We start from the raw sequence: 25,430 nt of genomic DNA, 5'->3' as shown, positions 1-25,430 counted from the left end.
GAAACAGCTGGGGCATCAGTGAACTGTTGGATATGCTCACAGCCATCCAACTCTTCCCTATCCAGGAGTCATCTCTGCCTGGGAAGGTCTCAAGTTGCCCAGCAAGCATCAGTCCCCTTGGGAGCTCTCTGTAATGAATGTCAAATTCTTCCCATAGTCAAAAGGTGAGGGGAAGGAAAGAAATAAAGAGTGAAAGAGAAAGGTCTCTGCTTTCAAGTAGAATCATCGAGTCCTCTGTTTGGCCTCTCAGAATGTGACTTGCATAGCCGGTCCATGATGCCCTGGAGCATGGGCTGGACAATGCCCAAGAGAGGTCTCTGAGAGGGGTCGCCATCCCAGCAGGCTTCCATCAACTGCCAGCACTCCTCATCAAACACAGGAAGGCGTTCTGGACGGGCCCCTAGAGAAAGGAGCATGGAAGTAAGACCAGAGGCAGCGAGAAGGGAACCAACACAATGAAGAGGCATGATCAGCTCACAGGCTGATTACCCAGTTGGGCCTCAGGATGCTAAACAATGCAGTGAGCTTTGGCTTCAACTGCAGATATCTAGGTTAGAACCTAATAGTAACTGTGATGAAAAACTGGAATACACTGGCATAGGATGTTGAAAAATTAGAAATTTTAAAGATAAAAACCTGTCTGAGAGTTCAGAACCACGCTGCCTGGAAGCAAAGGTTTGACTTAAATGTCTTTTCTGGATTCCATGATGGTTTAAATGTGTGTGAGGTCCTGCTGTGGAGTGGCCAGAGAGGAGGACAGGAGGCCACTGCGGCAGTGCCTGGTCTCAGTCTGCTCTCTCCTGGGGAGTCAGGGCAAAGCAAGGCTCGTGGTTCTTACCTCTCCGCACATTGTTCCAGAGATGGTCTTTGCTGGCACACCTCTCAAATGCCTCAGGGAGCTTGACAGAGCCTGAGCAGATATACCAGAAAAGAATGCCAAAAGCGTAGACATCCACAGAATTATCATACTTCCCTACAGCAAGAAAGGGTGACAAGTAGTGAGCCAGGGAGGGAATCAACAGCATCACCACTAACTTGCATCTGCAGAGGTCTTTACACATTTTTTCCTAAAGCCTTTAATACCCATTATCTCTTATAACAACCCTGTTAGGCAGGACACATTTATAATGCCCATTTTATAATACGAAAAACTATGGCACTGGGAGGACTAAAGATTAAAAGAGCCAAAACTAGAACTTGACAAAGGGGAAGGAAAACAGGCCTTTTATTTTATTTTATTTATTTTATATTTCACTGATATTCATTATATTTTGTATTTGATTATTTGTGTGAAGTACTTTTTTATTTTCAAAATAAATAAATTTATTTATTTATTCTTTCATTCATTCATTTTTGGCTGTGTTGGATCTTGGTTGCTGCGCACGGGCCCTCTCCAGTTGCAGCAAGTAGGGGCCACTCTTCGCTGCGGTGCACGGGCTTCTCATTGCGGTGGTTCCTCCTGTCACGGAGCACCGGCTCCAGGCATGCGGGCTTCAGTAGTTGCAGCACCTGGGCTCGGTTGTTGGGGCTCACGGGCTCTAGAGCACAGGCTCAGTAGTTGTGGCTCACGGGCTTAGTTGCTCTGCGGCATGTGGGATCTTCCCGGACCAGGGATTGAACCCATGTCCCCTGCATTGGCAGGCAGATTCTTAACCACTGTGCCACCAGGAAAGTCCGGGCCTTTATCTTAACGGGACAATCAAAAAGATTAATCCTGTAAGGTCATGTTAGGGAAATAAAGTTGGGAAGTACAGGTGGGTAGATAGGTTGGAACCACAACATAAAGATTTTTAAAGTCAGACAGAAGAGTCTGGATTTGATGGGCAGCAAGAGTCATTAATCCTTTAGAGCAGGAGGTGACATGAAGAAAATATTTCAGAAAGATTATTTTTACAGCAGTAGGATGAACTGCAGTAGAAATAATCAAATGAATTTAAATATGAAGTAGCCAAGATAAAATAATAAAAGTGGGAATAGAAATTTTTTTAAAAGGGAAAGAAAAATGATGACTATTTCTTTTCAATGTGTGTAGGACTACAGCTATCCAACTAACTCCTAATCCTTATATGTATCACTCAATGAAGGGTTGGGGGAAGACTTGTGGCTAATGAGAGAAATCCAAATATTATAAATCCAAATATTATAATTTGCTAATTTTAAGTCTTACCAATACTAACAAGTGACCTGCCGTTCCCTTTCCACCTTCCCTGGCAATGACGCAACCTTCCTCATCCTTTCAGGCTCAAAACCTCAGAGTCGTCTTTTAGTCATTCTTTTCTGTTCATCACCCATATCAAGTTAATTACAAAATCTTGCCCATCCTTCCTCTGAATTGATCTCAAATCTGTACCATTTTTTGTTTCAGCACTACTACCAACTTCATCCTAGGTCTGGTCTCCACCACTGGTCTCCCTACTTGGCTCTTGCCACTCAATCTGCCTTACCTACTGCTACTAAACATTTCCACGAACATCTCTTTTCATCCCTCACCTGTTCAAAAGCCCAATAGCTCTTTACTTCTTTCACATCAAGCCTTCACTCCACTGCATAAATTTCAAGCTCAAATATATCTTATCTCCAACTTGTTTGCTATTACTTCCCGAACTGATTTCTTTCCTGTCATGCTTATTTCTAATAGGAAATTTTGCTCCTATTTCCTCTCCCCCAGCCTCCAGAATTTTCTCTCCTATCTAACATGGTTGGACTCTAGAGACAGAAAGACCTAAATTCCAATCCCAGCCTCATTACTTCTAGCTCAATGTTTTGGGGTGGGTTTCTTCATCAATCTGGCCTCAATTTTATCCATGACATGGACATAAAAATGTATCAATATCACCACAGAATTGTCATGAGGATTAAATGGAACAAAATATATGATATAACATACCTACAGTGCCTAACTCAGAGAATATATTAATAAATATATTGAGTTCCCTTCCCACCTACCAAGTTTTCCAGATCTCATTCAGTTTCTATCCAGAATTTCACCTCTACCACAAAACCACCTAACATTTCTTCTCTGAACACCAACATTACATTATGTAGCACTTAATCACATGTTGTCTTATACTGATTCTGAATTATTTTACCTCTCAATATATCTCTGTCAACTGTAAGTTCTTTAATGATAGAGGACAACTCTTATTATATAGGAGTTATTCAATCAATACTTTAGGATTAAATAATTGGTTGACTATGGCAATGATGGCACTAATAGCCCAGAGAGACATCCAAAAGAACAGTTGGTGACTCCCATTTACACTTTTCTTTCTTGCCCCTTTACCTCTTCACTTGTCCCCCTACTTGTCTTAGGTTTCCCCTGTTCTGGTTTCTCCCCTGCCTGTGCCAGAACTGCCAGTAGTACTTGTGGATACTACTTAGCCCAAAGGGTAGCACTTGGTTAAAACACGGAGCCCTGCCCAAACCCACTCCCTGCCCTCCAGCTTACCTGTGAAAAGTTCAGGGGCCATATGAATTGGTGTCCCCACAATGCTGCCTGACATCATGGCCTCTGGCTTGCAGAATCCTAAGTCAGTGATCTTGGCACGGTTCTGCTTGTCCAACTGCCAACAAAGCAGGGTGAGAGTCATCCTATGCCTGGTCCTGCACATAGTGCTCAGCTGCATACCCAAGCTCAAAAGTAGGCATCTATGTCACAGCAGTACTTAATCAACTCTGCCTCTATTCTCCCTGTCTCTAGATTCACTCCCATTACTGTCTTCTCCCCATACTGTAAACAACCTGATGGCAAGGACTGTCTTTTTCATCTTTGTATCCCCAGCACTTAGCATAGTGCCTAGCACATGTCAGTAGCTTAGCAAATCTTGGAAGAATGAATAAGTGAAGGACACTGAGGAAAGTATTATTAGTTCCTGATTATTCTCCTCTGACCTCCAGAACCCAGGGCAGAAAGTTGCTAAATAAGAAGGTTGAGGTCCTCTGGTCAGCTGAGGAGGGTTTTTAAATTCCCTCTAGTTTCCTTTCCTGAGGTCCAAGACAATAAATCTGTCCCAGGTGAATGGATAAAGAAGATGTATATTATATACAATGGAATACTACTCAGCCATAAAAAAAGAATGAAATAGTACAGTAACATGGATGGAACTAGAGATTATCAAAAGAAGTGAAGTGAGTCAGACAGAAAAAGACAAATATCATGTGGTATCACTTCTATGTGGAATCTAAAATATGACACAAATGAACTTATTTACAAAACAGAAGCAGACTCACAGATATAGAAAACAAACTTATGGTTACCAAAGGGGAAAGGGGGTAGGGGAGGGATAAATTAGGAGTTTGGGATTAGCATATACCAACTTCTATATATAAAACAGATAAACAAGATCCTATTGAATAGCACAGGGAACTACATTCAATATCTTGTAATAACATAAAATGGAAAAGAATACGAAAAGGAATATATATGTAGAACTGAATCATTTTGCTGTACACCAGAAGCTAACACATTGTAAATCAACTATACTTCAATAAAAATTAAAATTAAAAAAAAAATCTGTGTCATTTGGCTATTGACAAGCCTCTTAGGTTTCAGCCTAGAATTTTAGGAAGATATTTCCCTCCCCCCAAAACTGCTATCATCTTTATATATCTTTTTTTTAAGTAAATTTATTTATTTATTTTTATTTTTTTGCTGTGTTGGGTCTTTATTGCTGCATGCAGGCTTTCTCTAGTTGCGGCAAGCAGGGGCTACTCTTCGTTGTGGTGCGTGGGCTTCTCATTGTGGTGGCTTCTCTTGTTTCAGAGTACGGGCTCTAGGCGCGTGGACTTCAGTAGTTGTGGCACGTGGGCTCAGTAGTTGTGGCTCGCAGGCTTAGTTGCTCCACGGCATGTGGGGTCTTCCCAGACCAGGGCTCGAACCTGTGTCCCCTGCATTGGCAGGTGGATTCTCAACCACTGCGCCACCAGGGAAGCCCTCTTTATATATCATTAAAGTGCTGCCAGAGACACTTCAGTGATAATCCAATATATTTCCAAAAGGAGTATGTCAAAAGATTCTTTATAATTTAGATAACAGGACTGGTAGGTTCATGACTATCTTACCTTTTAAGGTGTGTTTACCCATCTCAGTCCTCATCCAGCATCTCAAACCCTAAGCAATAACAAGACCTGGAATCCTCAAAAATATCAATGTCACAAAAGCAAAAAAAGGCAGGACTATTCTAGATTAAGAGGCTAAAGAAACATGACAAAATGCACTGTATGATCCTTGGATTGGATCCTGGGCCAAACAAACAAAGGATAGTTGAACATATTTGGGACAACTGGAAAATGTTAATATAGACTGTGTATTAACTAATAATATTGTATCAATTTAAACTTCTTGGGTGTGAATAACGGCATTTTAATTAAGTGGAAGAATGTCCTTTTCCTTAGAAGATACAAGCTGAAGTATATAGGAGTAAAGTTTTATCTGCAAGTTACTCTCATATATAGTTCAGTAAAAAATGTGTGTGTGTGTGAAGAAAGAGAGAGACAGAAACAAAGAGAGAATACACTAGGAAAGAGAATATGAATCTGGGTGAACAGTATGTGGGTCTTCATTGTACCACTCTTTTAGCTTTTCTGTAAGTTTAAATTTTCTCAACAGTGTTGGGAGAAAAAATCTTAAGCAATATAAGCTAGGCCTATGATGCAACTCCTCCCTAAGCTTCAAGTCCAAGATACCATCCATCTACTCTGCTGTTAACTGGTCACAGTCTTTTCCTGTGACCGAATTTACATCTATGTGTACCTCCCTCCAAAGGTCACTTACACATAGAGACAGGGAGTTATCTTGGGGAAACAGCTCTTACTTACCAGCACATTTTTCAGTTTGATATCACGGTGGACAAGTCCCTGGCTGTGCAGGAAGCGGATTCCTTCCACCACATCTAGTGCTATCTGCAAACGGGTCTCCAGGGTCAGCCCAGCCTTGGGGAGACAAAAGGGTTTACTTGTCACTAAGAAGACAACTCCTCAATCCAACTTGCTTATACCAACTTCTGTGAGATACTGAAAGACTGACCACACTAGGGTACACAAGGACAGAAAAGTGGATGAGAATAAGGGAAGAAGAAGGCAGTCAGGAGAGGGAAATAAGGAAAAGCAAGGAAGGGCAAGCCATAAAGGCCAGATCAAATCCCTTGGAGGGAACACTTAGGCCAGCTGGATGATCCCCAAATGTGACTAGGAGAGCCACAACCAAACGCCTGAAGGCATGAGTGCATCTCTAACCCTGAACAAACTCTAGAACTGCCTTAGAGGCTCAAAGTGAATGTTTCTAGGACTCTCAGGCAGATTTACTTCCATTGCTTTGTAGGACTGGTTAGCCTTTGGTTTTATGGATTCAAATACCACAGTCACTCATCTTACTTCTACCAAGCCTCCAATTTAGGGTCTCTTGAATTCTGGAGAATGTTATATCACTCATCCAAAAGCCCATATATGGTTCTCTAACCCACTTATGGAAAAGCATCACATGGTGCTTAGCTTAACTCCCCTGAAATGAAGAAGGAAAGCCACTTGCAGAGTCATTTTATTCACCGTATTGATTTCTCATGGCTCCTGCAAGCATTTCTAAGGATTCTTCTGTTTTATTCCACATAAACTGGTACAAGAGGCACCTGTGAGAAGGGACCCACCAGATACTCTGGGGTTAGCTTTTCCAGCTCCAATGTAGAGGACAAACAAAAGAAACCTCTCTATTTCCCTGCGGGTGGCTGTTTTAGATGAGGGGAACTCAACATCCACCTGAGGGTATTTCACCTTCATTCAAAATCTTTCACTTCTCACTGTCTACGGCAGAATTTGAATGCTATGGAACTTTTAACATTTTTGGTCTTCTATAATTTGTTCCCAACATGTCTTTGCATACTATCTCCCCTCTATTCCCCAAATGAACCAGCTGCTCCAACACAGTCAGTGTCCTTCAAATGTTCTGGGCACTAAGCTATTCCTTCCCCTAGTATGACCTCTTCTTTCCATCTGCCCAAATTTTACCCATCAGGGTTCACTTATCCAACCCAAATGCCACCTGTTCATGAAATATTCACTGACTACAATTATTTTATTTTTTTTAATTTTTTTTAAATTTATTTTTGGCTGTGTTGGGTCTTCATTGCTACGTGCGGGCTTTCTCTAGTTGTGGTGAGCAGGGGCTACTCTTCATTGTGGTGCGTGGGCTTCTCACTGCGGTGGCTTCTCTTGTTGCAGAGCACGGGCTCTAGGCGCACGGGCTTCAGTAGTTGCAGCACACGGGCTCAGTAGTTGTGGCATGGGGGCTTAGTTGCTCCGCGGCATGTGGGATCTTCCCAGACCAGGGATCGAATCCGTGTCCCCTGCACTGGCAGGCGGATTCTTAACCATTGCGCCACCAGGGAAGTCCTTACAAGTCTTTTAAAAGCCCCTGGCCAATTATACTTTTTGATATCCCCTTATGTTTCTTAATACAGGGCCTTGTACAAAGTAGTCACTAATAAATATTTGTTGACAATAAAAACTAGCTTAATTCACTGAGAACAAAAAAAGAGAAAGAATAGCAGAGTTATATGAAGCTTTTCTGCTCTTCTGTGTAGTCTAGATTTTTACACTACCATGAGGGGTAAAAGTGGTGAACTGCAGTATTCTGGATATAAACTGGGCAAAAAAACATGTTCTGAGACATTTTTAAGGTTTTTTGGAAATGACGGTAATAAAGCTTGATTACTCCAACATTGTCTTATGAGAGCTAGAGGCTCTGAATAAAGAAGAAAGGAGGAAAGGCCAGAAAGGAACCTGTGGATCTGGCTGCCAGCTGGACCTCACTCCCTCCTTGCCCTGCCTCACCTTCAGCCCACTGTAGAGGTCCCGGTGCAGCCGCTCCATAATGAGCAGCACAGCGATGCTGGAGCCACCACCATAGTTGTAGTCGATGACGGAACCGTGCAGATCCACCAATCGCTCATGCTTCGGCAGAGACCTGGTGAGGAGCGGAAAGGTCTGGGCTAGAGGTAACCTTGCATAGTGTGTCACTACAGTGGAAGAAATAACCCTGAGACCGTGCATAGTCCAGGCCCAGAGGTAATAGCCCTCAGTACAGAGAGAGGGCAAAGAGAATGGCCTCTCTAACGAGGACAGAGAATTATGGAATCTAAAAACTGACAGGCCTTAAGGACTAAGGAAGAAAGTCAAATGGAAGGATGGGTCTGAGAAATTAGGATGGTGGGGAAAGGGCAGGTAAAGGCAGGAAAGGCCTTGAAGAGAGCACATTTCTGGGCCAGACACTGGAATACTGGTCTACAACATTTTGTGACACAGGAAGGGAGAGACAAGGTATACTATAGCTCTTGGTGCAAAATTTATACCAGGCTTCTAGCTTCTTCTCTGGATCGTTCCCCACAAAGATGAATGAGACCAGAACCTACCTCATGTAGTGGAACTCCAAAGCTAGGTCATTCCAGTGCTTCTCATCTGGAGGGACAACCGACTTGAGGGCGCAAGGGAAGTGTCCCCCCCAATTGTCACACAGGTACACCACACCATACTGGCCCCGGCCCAGTTCCTGTCCCAGTTTAGGTTTACCTATAAGGTACAGAGACAGAGAGAAGGCAGGAAGGATGGGAACTTGCTGGGCAACCTTCCTAAGATTCTTAGACGTGGACCTGCCTAGAAGCAGGAAGTCATAATTATGCCAGGGGAAGAAATCTGGATGTTTTCTAAACCAGTAGTAACCTAACTGGTTTAATTTAAATAAACTTTGGTTGTGTTATTTGAACTACATAAATAGTAGGACCAAACAGACTTCATCAGAAATTCAAAAATACATCAATGGGTGTTTAGGCAGCTTCGCAAGGAAGCAGCTTTAGACACTGGGGTTCTCCAGGGTTGGACATGAGGATGTCAGGTATCCAGAACCTTCCTCCTCCAGTTTACTAGGGAAAAAAAATAAGGACTCACGATGCAGCAAGACATCCTGTAAAGAACGGCTTTCCAGCGAAAGGCGGGCCAGGCGGGGAGCATGATCTTTCCGAACCTTCAGCCATAGATCTTCAGTTTTCTCCAACCGGCCTGAGTGGCCAGCTTCCAGCTGGGAAGGAAAAAGAAGAAGGAAATATGACTTATCAGGTCACCAGCTTTGGCTTCCTCACCTATTATATAGGGATAATAATATCTACCTCATGAGGATACCTGTGAGACTTAAATAAGATATATGTAACATAGCTCAGAGATTGGCAGATAGTGAGCATTCATTAAGTAATACTTTTTCTTCCTGGATACATAATCACATCTACCCACCCTCCCCTCCACACACATGTACACATGCACACGCGCACACCCCAAAGGGATAAGCAGATGTCACATAACTGCAAACTACTATGGAAGTTGGAATGTCATCCCTTTCTGTCACTCATTCCTAAAATACTATATAAACTCATAAAATTCCTACCCCTCGATTTTCATTCCTCACTCAGTGAAGTGCGGAGAAATTAACTGAGTTCTCTCCATTCTCTCTCGAGTTAGAAAAATATCCACATGAAAAATTTACTGATGAAACAACCTGTAACTTAGTATTATCCTTTAACAGAATAGAAAGGAAATATACTGATGATTTTTTAAAAATTATTTAGACAGCAGTAGACAAAACATTCCACAGTGGATGAGGTTCCTCTCCGATTGATCCAGCTATACGTCCTTTCCTATATACCCACCTGCCGCAAGGAGGCTGCAAAGGCCTCATGAGAACTGTTAAGCCGAGTCCGGAATTGGCTGCAAATGCTCTTGGCCAACTTGGAGGCACTGAGGCTCTCGATGGCTTCCTGGGCCACCTTTCTCTTCCACTCTAGTGTGATGGCAGGTGGGCTCACCCATGTGATGCGCTGGATGATCTGTCAGGATGAGGACAGTGAGAACACTGAGGGATGGGAGACAGGAACCACTAGGAAGAACCAACACCCCTCCCTCTCTGGGTTACCCACTCGTTAGGCCAGGATCTTAAGATTTAAGAGCTGTATGAAGTCCAGCACTCCTCTCCAATTCCATCTACCTCAAAATCGGGGCTCAGCCCAACGGAAAGCATCAAAGAACACTAGGCCTAGTCTGCATGCTCACAAATCAATACATTACATTCAGTACTGGGGGTGCCTGATAAATCCCTTTCTAAATACAGCAAATAACTCTACGTAAGAGTCAGATGGAACATCAGAAAGGAAACCACACTCATGGCCTCTAGCAACAAAGCCTGGTTCTGAGAAAACACTTAGGTTAGGAAAAAGAAATATGAAGAAGCTAGTGAAGCAGGGTTTTATGGCTCCATAAAATATCATTTAGACACATCACTTTTAAGAGTTAAAGGGGGCACTGTTAATCATTATTTCAGAACAGGCATAAACCAGGATTCTCCCAGGCAGGCAAACCACGACAAATGGCCACCTGCCCTGACAGACATCAGTTTGTTTAGGACAGACATCCTAGACATCAGTTTCTGTTGGAGCGACCAAGATTCACCTAAGCCAACTAGGGGCTGCAAAACACTTCCCTAAACAACCTCTACCTGTTTGATTTGCTCCCACAGCATCCTTGTAACTGAGGACCCTGAGTGAAATGTGACTTCAACATGATAGGCAGCATTTAAGATCTGAAAGAGAGTACACAAATGAAAGTCAATATTTCCTGAGTGGCTAATTAAAAATGCAATAAATGATATCTATTTCAAGAACATGGTCCAGTTTCAAGGTCCCCAAATCTATCCCTCAGTATATGTGCAGAGTCAATGCAGGCTGATCATCTATTTGGTGACTATTTGGGCTCCTTTACTTCATCTTCATCTTCTTGCTCATTGACTTAACTGCAATTTGACAGTTCACAAGCACCTCCCACAGACAGTGGTCATGAGACAGGAAAACAAAGTAAAATTCAAACTGGACTGGCAAAAAGTTGAAAGGGAAATTCTTGACTAACTTGAAGCTGGGTTCGTGGGTGGATTCTGTTTCATGTGTTATCTGTGACACGCTCTTAACTACCCTTTGAGTACCTGTTTGAGATAATTACTGGTGATGTGAACCGAGACATCCTGAGACTTCTCCAGGCTCTGCAGACACCGTTCCAGGGTTCCGACGAAGCTCTCACGTAGGTAATCCACAGAGCTGATCAGCTTGTTAGCCACTGCTTGATTAAGCCGGGAGATGATGAGTTCCTGGATCTGTCGGATGCAGCATTTGATCTCTCTGGTGCCCACTGGTTCTCCATTCTCAGGGACAATGACATCTATGGAGGCAGAGCAAAAAGCTAGTTGGCTGTGAGGGGAAGGGGCAGGCACACTGAATAAAGACAGCTCCCAAGTCAGACCCAAGGAGCTACCATGAACAACAGCTACTAAACGCATATGGCTGACAAACTGACTCTCAGTATGACCATGGGCCATGCAATCCTCAACTACTTAAGGCATCTAAGAATCGTGAGAAGGAGCAACTGTGTACAGAATGAACCTATTGATTTTGTCAGCTCTTATATCACATTTATAGAAGAGGAGAAACAACATGTATTGACTGCAGACTATTTGAAATGCACAGTAGGTATTTTTCATATGTAATCTAATTTAATCCCAACAACAACACTGTCAGGGGTATATTACTGGTTATATTTTATATGTCAGGAAAAAGCCTCAAAGAGAGAATAAAGCAGGCACTGGGAAGGGATGGTACAGTTAGGAAGTAATATAGCTAGCATTTGAACCCAAAGCGCATGGATTCCAAAGCCTCTTATCTTTGTAATAATTCACACTTCCTAGCATATTAATGAGAAAAATCCAAGACTCAAGAATTCAATTTTAATCAACTACTAGAGAAATAAAAAGTAAAACTGGAACGCTGTCCCCACTATGCTACTAGCTCTCAGGATTAGAAAAGTCTGTTGTGCAAACCAGAGGACAGAAGAACTTAAGAGAAGACAAATCACCTATAAAAATTCCACTCCTAAAAAGGCCCTCTCTAATGTTAGAAACTTATATTGGTGCCACCTCTTTGGAAGAAATCTGGCAATATCTATCAAAAATTTAAGCTAGGGCTTCCCTGGTGGCGCAGTGGTTGAGAATCTGCCTGCCAATGCAGGGGACACGGGTTCGAGCCCTGGTCTGGGAGGATCCCACATGCTGCGGAGCAACTGGGCCCGTGAGCCACAACTACTGAGCCTGCGCATCTGGAGCCTGTGCTCCACAACAAGAGAGGCCGCGACAGTGAGAGGCCTGCGCACCGCGATGAAGAGTGGCCCCCGCTCGCCGTAACGAGAAAAAGCCCTCGCACAGAAACGAAGACCCAACACAGCACCCCCGCCCAAAATTAATTAATTAATTAAAAAAAAATTAAGCTAACCAACCAATAAACAAAAGAAATCTATACACCCTTTGACCCAACTACTGTTTCTGCTTCTAGGAACTATTTTTCTAGAAATATACCCTTACAAGTCTCAAATACATGCATGCACAATGATGATCAATGCAGTATACTCTGAGAAAGAAAGAGAGAAAGAAAGAAAGAGAAAGGGAGGAAGGAAGAGAAGGAGGGAAGGAAAGGAGGGAGGGAGGGAGGAAAGGAAAGGAGGAAAGAAAGGAAGGGAGGAAGGAAAGGAAGAAAGGAAGGAAGAAAGGGGCTTCCCTGGTGGCACAGTGGATAAGAATCCACCTGCCAATGCAGGGGACCCAGGTTCGAGCCCTGGCCCGGGATGATCCCACATGGCTGTGGAGCAGCTGGGCCCGTGAGCCACAACTACTGAGCCTGCACTCTGGAGCCCACGAGCCACAACTACTGAGCCCGTGTGCTACAACTGCTGAGGTCTGTGCACCTGGAGCCCATGCTCCGCCAACAGGAGAGGCCACCGCAATGAGAGGCCCGTGCACCACAACGAAGAGTGGCCCCCGCTTGCCACAACTAGAGAGAGCCCGCACGCAGCAACAAAGACTCAATGCAGCCAAAAATAAATAAATAAAATAAATAAATTTATTTTTTAAAAAAAGAAAGCAAGAAACAGCCTACATATCCAGCAGCAGGGGAACAGTTAAATAAATTAAGGTATATCCATTAGAAGAAGACAAATTTCTCTGCACATTTATGGAAAGATCTCTAAGATATGGGGTAAGTGAAAAAGCAAGGGCAGAAGAACATATAGAGGAAAACTAGATGACTAGGAGACAGTATCTTTTTATCTTTGAGTAAAGTACCATGGTTATAGGTACTATCTTTTCAAAAAAGAAATAATTTATAAAGTATGTATGTCATGATACCTAGGGTGCATGCATTACCTTTATTTTAAAACAAACAAAAATCAGTAATAAAAATCTGGCTCCATAGGATATGTGGCAGCTCTCTTCTAAATCTACTTATCATTGCCTCAAGGATACCCAGAATGCATTAGAACAAGGTAAGAAGCAGCACGTAAGTCCTGTCTAAGATGTAGCCAACTAGGTAAGTAGAACCACAAGTCCACGATGTAGTTAACAGAGCCAGACATTTGATGTACTTGTTCCCAGTTACTCCACATCTGAGCTAACCACTGTGCCCCAGGTACCAAACATGGTATACCTGGTACATGATAGACAATTAAATGTTTCATTGACTGCTCAGCCTACCTGCCCTGACAACCCTTTATCATGGCTACTCTGATGCTGGCATTGATGCTCCAGTGTCTTTTATTCAGGCACTGAATTAAATTAAACATTCAGAAGATTTCCTAGGATTTCCACTGCAAGTGAGCACTTCTCAGCAACTCCTCCCTACAATGGGAATTCGCCAGAGAGGTATCTTTGTTCATCTTTAGAAAGACCTATAAGAAATCAAGCATGCTATGCTGGCTAAAGTATATTTCCTTTGTATCTATAAGTGTGACAAACATATACCATCACTCACACACTCATTCATTCTCCAAAGATATACTATACACAGACTCTGCTATTTGCTGCAAGGGATATAGTGATGAATAAAGACCCAGATCCTGTTCTTCATTTCTAGGATTTTAGAAAATAGAGGAACAGGGCTTCCCTGGTGGCGCAGTGGTTGAGAGTCCGCCTGCCGATTCAGGGGACGCGGGTTCGTGCCCCGGTCCGGGAGGATCCTGCATGCCGCGGAGCGGCTGGGCCCGTGAGCCATGGCCGCTGAGCCTGCGCGTCCGGAGCCTGTGCTCCGCAACAGGAGAGGCCACAGCGGTGAGAGGCCCGCGTACTGCAAAAAAAAAAAAAAAAAAAAAAAAAAAAAAGAAAATAGAGGAACATAAATAACTATAATAATAAGATAAAAAGTGAAATACACCAGAAATTTCAGTTCCAGATGAAATTCTATGGGAGTTCAGATGAACTGCAATCATTATTAGCTAAGAAGATTAAAGACAACTTCATGAAAAATGTTATTTGGAAGACGCCTTGAAGGGTAGGTAGGATTTGAAAATTCACAAACAAAAGACATTCAGGTTTAGGGCAGGGCATAAGCAAAAAAAAAAAAAAGTAAAGGAAGCATACAGAGGACAGGAAGCAGTTGAGACCAACCAAAAAAGAAATTACAGGAAGGTGCATAGTGGGAAATAAGACTGAGAAAGTTGGAAAGGGTTAGCCTTTGGAAGATCTTGAATACTAGGCTAAGGAGTCTTAACTCAGTCTGTAGAAATAGAGCCAATAAAGATGAACTGGAGAAAGGAGAGAAAGATGTCAGTGAGCTCAGTCAGGTAACAATAGTTCAGTTAGACTAAAGAGGAAGGAATAGAGAAGCAAATATATGTATGAAATAGGGAAGAAGACTCAGCAGGACTTGGCGACTGACTGGATACGGGGACAAGAGAAAGAAAACAGTTAAAGACCATGCTGAGGTTTTTGTTTAAGACTTTTTTTTTTACTTAAAAAATTTATTTTTATTTTTATTTTTTTTATTTGGCCGAGCCACACAGCACGTGGGATCTTAGCTCCCCGACCAGGGATCAAACCCGTGCCCCCTGCATTGGAAGCACAGAGTCTTAACCACTGGACCACCAGGGAAGTCCCCATGCTGAGGTTTTTTTTTTTTTTCGGTACGCAGGCCTCTCACTGTTGTGGCCTCTCCCGTTGCGGAGCACAGGCTCCGGACGCGCAGGCCCAGCGGCCATGGCCCACAAGCACAGCCGCTCCGCGGCACGTGGGATCCTCCCAGACCGGGGCACGAACCCGTGTCCCCTGCATGGGCAGGCGGACTCTCAACCACTGCGCCACCAGGGAAGCCCCATGCTGAGGTTTTGAAGCTGGTTCCCAGGAAGATGGTAGCATCGGTAACTGGGAACAGATTAAGAAGCAGTAAAGCATGGAAATTAAGAGTATGGGCTCAGGAATCAGACCATCTAGATTCAAATTCTGCCTCTACTATTTAGTAGCTGTGTGACCTTGAGCAAACTACTTAACCTGTCTGAGCCTGAGTTTCCTCATCTAGAAAATGGCAATAAGCAGAATCCACCTAGGGAGGTTGTTTTAGAAAAAAACAAAAACAAAAAACTGATGGTCATCAGGTCCCATGTCAGAAATGCTGATTAGTAGGTCTGGAGTGGTCTTTAATGGTTTCAAGCATCTACATTTTCAAAAAGTCTCCCAGGTTATTTGGATGCATAGCCATGACTGAGAACCTAAAGGGTAACTTGCAAACCACGTACTTTAATTAATAGGTAGTAGAGCTAATGTTCATGCAGAAATCAGTATACAAAGTCAGTAGCATCTAAACGTCAGACACCAAAAGACCAGACTAAGCACTTGGCCCAGTTTTGTTAACGGTCATTCATGAAGAATGGGAATGCCAGAAAAGCTAAAACCGCTACTTTGGGAAATCCTTCTGAGTTAGGTCTCAGGAGCAGCCTGAAAAGAAAATGAGACCATGACACACAAAAAAGAACCAACAAAGAAGCATGGGCCATGCCAAAGGAGCCAGGGTTAAAGCATGACTTAGTGACATTCTTCAAGCAGCTCTTCTCCAGTTTTATCAAGGCTAAGGGGATACAGATATAAACTGGAGACTAAAGAGCACTATTGGGATGAATTTACCAAAAGCTGGACTAACAGTCCTAGGAAGGAATGATGGTGGCATCTTCCAGGAAGGTCTCTCAGAACAAGAGAGGCCACCTTGGCTAAATGATTTAAGGTGGGCTCCTGCTAATGACAGTGGGGGTAGGTGAGATGATCCTGAGGTTCCTTTGGGCTTCAGAATTAATGTACTCAACTTCCAGCTGGAAAAGAGTTAGAGGATGCTGTAGTCCCCGCACCCTACCAAGTTCTCTAGGACCTACCTTTAAACTCCATGTTGGCAGCATCATCCAGAAGTTCCTCCTTCATGGTGTTAAGCGTCTCAACGATCATGTCCTTCATTTCCTCCTGCTTTCGGTTGGCAATATTCATCAGTGATTCGTACAACTCATTCTCCTTTTTTCGTGTATATTCTAGACGTTTGGGAGTAATCTGCAGGTCCCGCTGCATGTCAAAGGCCTGGTTAATAAAGATGTCGAGGCAGCGGCAGTGCACCAGGTTCAGGGCCTTGGCTGCGTCCACCAGGTGAGTCTGTAGCACCTGGTGAGAAAATGTGTTCAAGTGTCTCAGCTTCTCACTTTGCTCCACCAACATGCTCTGAGCTTTGGTGTCCTGGCTGGGGGTCCCACAGTTACAGTGACTGCTGCTCAGATAGCCCAGGTCAGTTAGCTGGCGATGGAGTGGTGATCTTTCATTCTCCATTCTTCTGGTGGAGGAGCTGATTATCTCCGAGCCCAGCTTCGGAACTTTGAAAAAGAATACGGGAAAGGAGAAATACTTTCGGATTTCCTGAAGCTCTTGCTCATCCCTTTCAGAGAGTTCATCTTTGTGGACTGCATAGGTTATCACAGGCAAGAAATCATTCACCAAGTCACCCAGAACATCCACTGTGGGCCGGAGGCCTTGGCACGGTGCTACCACAATGTCCACTTCCTAGAAGGGGAAGGGGGTCATATCAGCACTTCAGGGTCAGAACCAATCCTTGCCTCCCCAAAGTCCCACACTGAGACCAAAATCCAGATCTATGATGGGGCAACTGAACTTTGGTATGCCCCAATCATTTGTCCACCTCCTTCCTTGGTTACCAACACTCCCTGGTGCAGCCTATGCAGGCAGGCACTCGTCTAGAGAGAGTGAAAAAACAAATAAGTAGAAAGGATGGCAGTCCTTTTAGCCATTTTATTTTATTTATTTATTTATTTTCTTTTAGCCATTTTAGATAAAAAAGAATATTTAGGGCTTCCCTGGTGGTGCAGTGGTTGAGAGTCCGCCTGCCAATGCAGGGGACATGGGTTCGTGCCCTGGTCTGGGAAGATCCCACATGCCACGGAGCAGCTGGGCCCATGAGCCATGGCTGCTGAGCCTGCGCGTCCAGAGCCTGTGCTCCACAACGGGAGAGGCCACAACAGGGAAAGGCCCGCGTACCGCAAAAAAAAAAAAAAAAAAAAAAGAATATTTAGTCCCTTTTGTTGCTTTGGAAACTCCCATTAATTCCCTCTGATGAAGAAATAAGACAAATAGTAGATGAAGAAAGAACTCTTAACAGACTGGGAGTGAATCTGCCTAGAACATTCCTCCCCCTCTTTCTAACCTAACTCATCCCTATCTTTCTAACAGGGCTAATTCCCAAGGTCCTTTAAATTTCAATGTATACATCGTGTCATACCCCTCGGGGGTCTTTCCTATTACACAATCCCAAGCACTCTCTACTTCTCCTTTTCTTAATGTTCAACACATTTATAATTTATTTATTTAAAACCTAATTTTTTCCCATTAGCCTATAAACTCTTTGAGGACAGGGACCATGTCTACCTTGTTCACTTCTATAACTCCAGTGCCTAGTACAGAGTAAGTCCTTAACTCTGTTGAATCAATCAATCAAGCAGCAAACTAAGGGCTAGATCTGCCAAACATTACCGTCCTATTCTAGGAGTTGGCAGGCATCCCAAAGTCTTAGCCACCTAAGTCTTTACCACCTAAGTAATACCTTTATGCTCATGTTCACTTGGTCTGGCAGAGATTAAGATTTGCCTATCCAATATTTGACCTCTGCATTATTGGGAAGGCAATGTTTTTTATAGACAGGGGTGGCCAATAATAGTTGGGGCAACAGGAAAGCTCTTTAAAGGGTTGATTCTACTAGTAAGTAGACCCTTTGGACTTGCCCTTCTTGCTCAGATGTGACAGACAGAGCAGCAGTGATCATCCTGCAGTCCTTGGGCAAACGTGAGAGTAGAAGCCAGCCCTGAGGATGATGAAGCAAAAAGAAATAGGGGAGGGGGCTTCCCTGGTGGCGCAGTGGTTGGGAGTCCGCCTGCCGATGCAGGGGACACAGGTTTGTGCCCCGGTCCGGGAAGATCCCACATGCCGCGGAGCGGCTAGGCCTGTGAGCCATGGCCACTGAGCCTGCGCATCCGGAGCCTGTGCTCCGCAACGGGAGAGGCCACAACAGTGAGAGGCCTGCGTACTGCAAAAAACAAACAAACAAACAAAAAACACACACACACACACACAAAGAAATAGGGGGACTTATCTGTGGCGCAGTGGTTGGGAATCCGCCTGCCAATGCAGGGGACATGGGTTCAAGCCCTGGTCCAGGAAGATCCCACATGCCGCAGAGCAACTAAGCCCATGCACCACAACTACTGAGCCTGCGCTCTAGAGCCCACGAGCCACAAATACTGAGCCCGCGTGCCACAGCTACTGAGGTCTGCGCGCCTAGAGCCTGTGCTCCGCAACAAGAAAGGCCACTGCAATGAGAGGCCCATGCACCACAACAAGGAGTGGCCCCCGCTAGCCGCAACTGGGGAAAGCCTGCGTGCAGCAACGAGGACCCAATGCAGCCAAAAATAAATAAATAAATAAATAAAAATTTTTTAAAAAGAAAGAAATAGGGAGCTTGGATCTCTGATGACTACAGAGCTGCCACACCAGCCCTCAACTGCCTAGCTTTAGACTTCTTTTATGTGAGGGGAAAAAAGTAACCTCTGTCTTGCTTAATCAAGCCCCTACTTTTCTGATTGGTACATACGATGAACCCAATCATAACTGATAAACCCAACGCCTAAAGTGGGTTTCAAGAATGATCTTTGGTTTAGAAACAACTTTCCACAGGTCCTTTCCCTAGCTAGTAGTTTCTTTTTATTGTTCTACTTCTTTCCTAAGGATCTTGAAGCACTTAAGAGCACGTATTTCCATCCATGCATAGGTTCCTCCAAATCTCTGAAATTGCCTACTTTGCCTGGCACTCCAGACATAAGTGTTGACCTGGAGACTTGTGCCTATATCACCATTGCAGGCACACCAACTCCAAAGTCTGCAGACTCAAAATCAATCCTTTGCAGAATCCTAGTACATTTTAAAGAGTTATGAAAGAACTCAACACAAATCTGCTCGTCTGTGTCCTTAACAGTTATCAGATGTTGCAAATTTACTTTATTTGAAATCTAAGATATGCAATTTGTTTATTTTCTTTCAGACTAATACTCTGTTTTTATTCCTTTTTTGAGCAATAGGTATTATTGATGAAAGATTTTCAAAAATCAAAATCTGGGATCTTTTCCTTTTTGATCTCCTCCAGATAAGGAAGAAAGGGCTGGGAAATGCCAGCCTATTGTTTCTTATAGTGTGTGTGTGTGTGTGTGTTGTTTCTTGTAGTGTGTGTGTGTGTGTGTGTGTATGTTGAAGGACAGAGAGACAGAGAGAGAGCGCTCTCCTATTTCCAGCAAAGCACAAAGGTCTCACCTTCTTCCTCAACAAAGAACTCATAAATTTTATTCTCAGGTAGGTCACAGAACTTTCATTTGGCTGGCCACTTTGAACTCCCTAAAGCTAAAAGTGCTTTTACCATCTCAGCATTTGTAATTTGAGCAAACACTGTATAAATCCACGTGCTTTCTACCCAAGCCTAGGCCAAGAAGAAATCTGCTGTTTCATGTGTGCCTCGAATTGCATGGAATGTTTTCTGATTGGAAGACTAGTGTGACACTCACCCTGCTATTCAAAACAAGCCCCTTCACTACACTGAGTCACACTGCTGGAGTATCAGTCACTTCATGAGGCACATTCAAAAAGTGGGTAAGTAAGAACTTTTAGGGTTTAGAGTACCACATGCAATTGCCTAAATGCCAAAACTTTAATTACATATAATAATTAGATAGGCTAGAAGAGAATCCCAAGAACTGAAAATTTATAACAAGATAATTATAGATGACAGTGGTTTTTTAAAAATATTTTTTAAATTGCTTCTGTCTTAAGTATATATCTTTTTATTTATTTTATTTATTTATTTATTATTTTTTTTATTTTTAAAGAATATTTATTTATTTATTTGGTTGCATTGGGTCTTAGTTGCGGCTTGCTGGCTCCTTAGTTGCAGCACATGGGCTCCTTAGTTGTGGCATGCGAACTTTTAGTTGCAGCACGCGTGTGGGATCTAGTTCCCCGACCAGGGATTGAACCCTGGCCCCCTGAATTGGGAGTGCGGAGTCTTATCCACTGCGCCACCAGGGAAGTCCCTATATATCTTTTTAAAGGTATAAATCAATCAGACTTATTGTAGAAATATTAAGGGAAGAAAGCCTAAATATTCAAAACCAAAGTTAAGTGTTGCTTAGAAAGTTTTCAGGAAGAATTTTGTTGGCTTGTTTATTTGATGGATTTTTTTAAAATTCTAAAACAAACTTCCAGGTTTTCCTCAAAGGACCATTTTGTGTGTGTAACACAACCATCAGCCAAAGCTGCCAAGTCCATTTGTAGAACCAATATCCTTTGTAAGGGACAGTTGACTTTATTTGCTCATAGTTGCAAATTCATTTTTTAAAAAATAGATTCAGTGGATAAAGAAGATATGGCATATATATATATATATATATATACACACACACACACACACACACACACACACACACACACACAGTGGAATACTACTCAGCCATAAAAAGAATAAACTTTGGCTGTTTGCAGTAACATGGATGGACTTGGAGAGCATTATGCTAAGTGAAATTAGTCAGACAGAGAAAGATAAATACTGTATGATATCACTTACATGTGCTATCTAAAAAATAAAACAAACTAGTGACTATAACAAAAAAGAAACAGACTCACAGATACAGAGAACAAACTAGTGGTTACCAGTGGGGAAAGGGAAGGAGCGAGGGGCAAGATAGGGGTTATGAGGTACAAACTACTATGTATAAAATAAATAAGCTACATGGATATATTGTACAATACAGGGAATATAGCCCATATTTTATAATAACTATAAAGGAATATAACCTTTAAAATTATGAATTACTATGTTTTACACCTGTAACATATAATATTATATATCAACTATACTTCAATTTTTTAAAATTCCCCCAAAATGAATTCTGATGGTAGGTACTACCAGGTACACTGGCACCTTGAAAGAAGTTGACTATTCCTAAATACATCTTGTACTAAACAAAAATGGATAGAAAACAAGTACCATGCTCTCTCTTCTCCGTTCCCCAGTTAATTAACTTGTGCAGTCGGTCTCACTGTTCTGACTATCAAGACTGTTGGAAGACAGGCAAAAAGAGCTACTGGCTGAGACCCTGGCAGCAGCACAAATTAGACTGGAATGTGATATGTGATTCTGCAATACTCACAGCAAAGGGATGACTCATGCCTGACGGTTATAAACAAAAAGGGAAGCCATCACTGTCTCCTGGAGACCGGGAGTAAAAAAAATTCAGAGAGGATGAGCCCTGTTCTGGGTCCTATTATGGCCACCTGAGAGGGAAGACTGACCTAAGACTGTTTCATGGAAGGCTGTATTCCTTCCTGGCACTTAGAACAGTGTCTGGCACTTAATGAGCATCCAATAAATAAATGTGCAGTTGGACTTCCCTGGTGGTCCAGTGGTTAAGACTCTGTGCTTCCACTGCAGGGCGTGTGGGTTCGATCCCTGGTCGGGGAACTAAGATCCCACCTGCTGCTTGGCGTGACCAAAAATATAGTAACAGTAAATAAATAAATAAATGTGCAATTACTGGATGAACAAATGATGCCTTTACTACTTGCTCAAAACCACTTTCAATCATCCTATATAACATTTTCTATTTTTAACCCATATCCACACATTTATCTGGAACTGCTATTTGCATCTACTCCAAGAATGAAGCAGTGAGTAAACATTTGGCTCCTAACTCAATCAAGGAAGAAGAATTCCAGGGAATCATGAGAGTACACCATAATTCCCATTTTGAGTCACAGCAAATTCCTAAAGAGATTTCTCTTTTAGAATACATCTGCACAAATCTGTCGAACCTACATAAGTTGATACATTACCATCAATTTTCTTGGCAAGATTAAGAGAATGTAATAGAAAGGAGATTGCTACTCTGTTTCTGCAGTACGCGGGCCTCCCACTGTTGTGGCCTCTCCTGTTGCGAAGCACAGGCTCTGGACACGCAGGCTCAGCGGCCATGGCTCACGGGCCCAGCCACTCTGCAGCATGTGGGATCTTCCCAGACCGGGGCACAAACCCGTGTCCCCTGCATCGGCAAGCGGACTCAACCACTGCACCACCAGGGAAGCCCTCTGGTTTTTTTTTTTTTATGTAAAAGCTTTTTATGTAAAATGACACTACCTTAAGTGCCAAGAAGAAATGGCTCAATCACTGAAGCCTGACCACTTCCTAAGAATATTGACTCTTACTGGTGAGGACTCCTTACTCTATGGCTCATGGCATATTACTGAAACTCAGTGATAGCTAAGGATGATTATCTTAACTGATGGTTCAAACAGAAGATGATCACGTACTCAGGTAGGTCATAAATATCTTTGTTTTCCCTATAGTTCTGAAGCCTCATTACATCACACAGAAGAGAAGTACATAACTATATAAGAGTCCTGCCCTTGCCCAGCAACTGACACAGCCTCGACTCCAATCCCTGTCTCTGTATTCTACCTATCGTCACTATCAATTCTCCTCCCATGCCCACTCTCACAGGGCAATGGGAGGTTTTTCCCATCTGTTTTTACAAGGATTGATTTTTCCTCATTTTTATACAGTTCCCTGAATTATCACTCTTAAATGTCAATTACATATTAAGGCAAATACCTCCCTCTTCTTGTTACATTGTAGAAAATCCCTTTACTCTTGGTACAAACACTCTCCACTGGGGAGCTGCGACTGACTGAGCCGCTTTCTAGAATATAACAGGCCACAAGCAGCTGTGTCAACCCAGAGCTTTACCCCAGCAGTCAGCATAGAACACATACAAGCTCATCTCCCTACCTAGTAAAAAGTAGGGAGTGGTAACTCAGAGGCCATAACAAGACTTGGGAAAAACCATAATCCCAACCAAAGCCCTGAACTAGCCACAGAAAGCATGAGACCATCATGCTAAAAGTGGAAATACGTTTACAATCCCAAACACCCCAAAGCAAAGGCTTTAGGTCTGTGTCTCAACTCATAAGCATGAAGCCCTTAAGGATCAGAACTATCTGATTTCATACTGTGATGAATGAGATAACAGACAAATTGACAACAATATACTGAATAGCCTCTGTGTGGTCTATTGGGTTGGCCAAAAAGTTTGTTCGGTGACGGAATACATTGTTTAATAAAATTCTTGGTGAAAATGAAAAACGTGTCTTATTTTTACTTAAAACCAAATGAACTTTTTGGACAACTCAATACCTTGTGGATATTCAAACATCCAGGTACCCACATATACAGATAAAAGTAGGAAAGTGAAGCTTTATTCTCTTATCACTTACTAGACCCATCAAGAGACCACAGTAGAATGGAGAAGAAGGAAGAAGGGGAAACTTTACCTTTTAACTTTATAACTTTAACTTTTGTATTTTTTACCTCTTTATAACATCTCTCGTTTTATTACAAAAGTACTTCATAATAATTATGAAGAACTTTGCTTCTAACTAGAGCAGAATAACTCTAAGCTGGAACCAGAAGGACTTAAGTTTGACAGAAGGAAGGAGTTCCACCGTGGATGGCTGTCAGGGAAGGGACAGGTGACTGAGAGAATAGGAAATCCTCTTCTCAAGGACACTAATTAATTCATTCAAAGGGAGACTTGCTAAGTGCCTGACACTGTTCTAGATGCTTTACACTTAGTCTCTTATTTAAGCCTCACACCAGTCCTAAAAGATACAGATTACTACTTCTATTTTACAAATGGGGGACACCCCAGCACCACAGTCACACAGTTAGTTAAGTAACCAAGCCAGGATGTAAGTCCAGGCCCACCTAACTACAAAGACGGTGTTTAGGGCTTCCCTGGTGGCGCAGTGGTTGAGAGTCTGCCTGCCGATGCTGGGGACATGGGTTCGTGCCCTGGTCCGGGAAGATCCTACATGCCGTGGAGCAGCTGGGCCCGTGAGCCATGGCCACTGAGCCTGCGCATCCGGAGCCTGTGCTCCGCAACAGGGAGAGGCCACAACAGTGAGAGGCCCGCGTACCGCAAAAAAAAAGAAAAAAAAAAAAGACGGTGTTTAAACAGTAACTGAAGGTCCACTGTGTCAGGAACTGTCTGGGCTGGTGTTAGGAAAGTTCTGAAAGAAGAATAAAGGATGGACAAGATGATTTCAGGGACCCTAACAGTCCTACTGTCTATGTTAAAAAGTATACGCTGGCTATAAGTAAAAGCCTTGCTCTGCTATGAAACAATGCTGCAAAAGAAGTCGAAAAGAGAATATTTTTAATTGCCCGAATAACAGAATTTCTGCCTGCTGACAGTACTTTCAACCTCTGCATCTCTGAATCAGGGAGGATTCCCTACCGCCACCATCCATTACCGAAAGGGAAACACAAACAGATCTTTGAGACAGTGAAAATAGAAAGAGATGCCATTTGGTGCAGGAAAGAGGTAGATAGGATCCTTAAAAAAGGGAGAAAACAAAAGAGGAAGATTAAGACCATAATCTCTTGCCAGATTTTCCCCCAAAGAGCTAATCTTAGAAGGCCAAAAATGAATCAGTGGTGGTGAATTGAGAAAATATAGCCTCAGCTTTAAGCTGTTCTTTTTAAGAGGGATCAAGGCTACTATAGTGAGCATAGGGATTTTAAAAAGAATCTTGCCTCTAAACCACATATATCCTTAATAGGTGAAATTAACCTATTAAAAGTATTACCAGGTTTCTTGGCAAAGAGCAATGTATTGGTTATATTTCACTATATATGTTAGTGTGTGTTAGGGGAAAGGCAAGAGCGATGTTGAATTCAAAGAACACAGAATTACTGCCTAGAAGGAACTTATAATTTAGCATTTGCCTGAACTTCCCATATCCTTTTTTAACACATCACTTTAGTTCCCCTTTCTTTTTGCCCCATAAAATCAGGGTTTCTTTAATTATGTTTCTAGAATAGCATTATTTCTCTTATACATATTACCCCAACTTTGTTTCTTTTCCCTTAGAAACGGCCATCTTTAACCTAATTCCA

General features: G+C 42.8%; 1 protein-coding gene across 2 annotated transcripts in view; it reads right to left on the bottom strand.

The window, feature by feature from the left end:
- Positions 1 to 212: 212 nt before the first annotated feature.
- Positions 213 to 25,430, bottom strand: part of DSTYK (dual serine/threonine and tyrosine protein kinase) — a gene marked incomplete at both ends in the record, with an annotated part of 54,596 nt that continues 29,378 nt past the window's right edge. The window contains 11 exons of one of the 2 annotated variants that reach the window (XM_079698402.1): positions 213 to 400; positions 839 to 973; positions 3,449 to 3,563; positions 5,818 to 5,931; positions 7,825 to 7,957; positions 8,403 to 8,559; positions 8,935 to 9,064; positions 9,687 to 9,863; positions 10,529 to 10,612; positions 11,009 to 11,241; positions 16,258 to 16,927. In XM_079698402.1, coding sequence (XP_079554528.1) covers positions 213 to 400; positions 839 to 973; positions 3,449 to 3,563; positions 5,818 to 5,931; positions 7,825 to 7,957; positions 8,403 to 8,559; positions 8,935 to 9,064; positions 9,687 to 9,863; positions 10,529 to 10,612; positions 11,009 to 11,241; positions 16,258 to 16,927 — 2,136 coding nt within the window. The remainder of the gene's footprint in view (positions 401 to 838; positions 974 to 3,448; positions 3,564 to 5,817; positions 5,932 to 7,824; positions 7,958 to 8,402; positions 8,560 to 8,934; positions 9,065 to 9,686; positions 9,864 to 10,528; positions 10,613 to 11,008; positions 11,242 to 16,257; positions 16,928 to 25,430) is intronic. The other variant, XM_079698403.1, reaches the window with a different exon arrangement.

Source organism: Hyperoodon ampullatus, assembly GCF_949752795.1.
Source record: "Hyperoodon ampullatus genome assembly, chromosome: 2".
NCBI classification, from domain to species: Eukaryota; Metazoa; Chordata; class Mammalia; order Artiodactyla; family Ziphiidae; genus Hyperoodon; species Hyperoodon ampullatus.
This window is presented reverse-complemented; position numbering and strand designations above follow the sequence as displayed.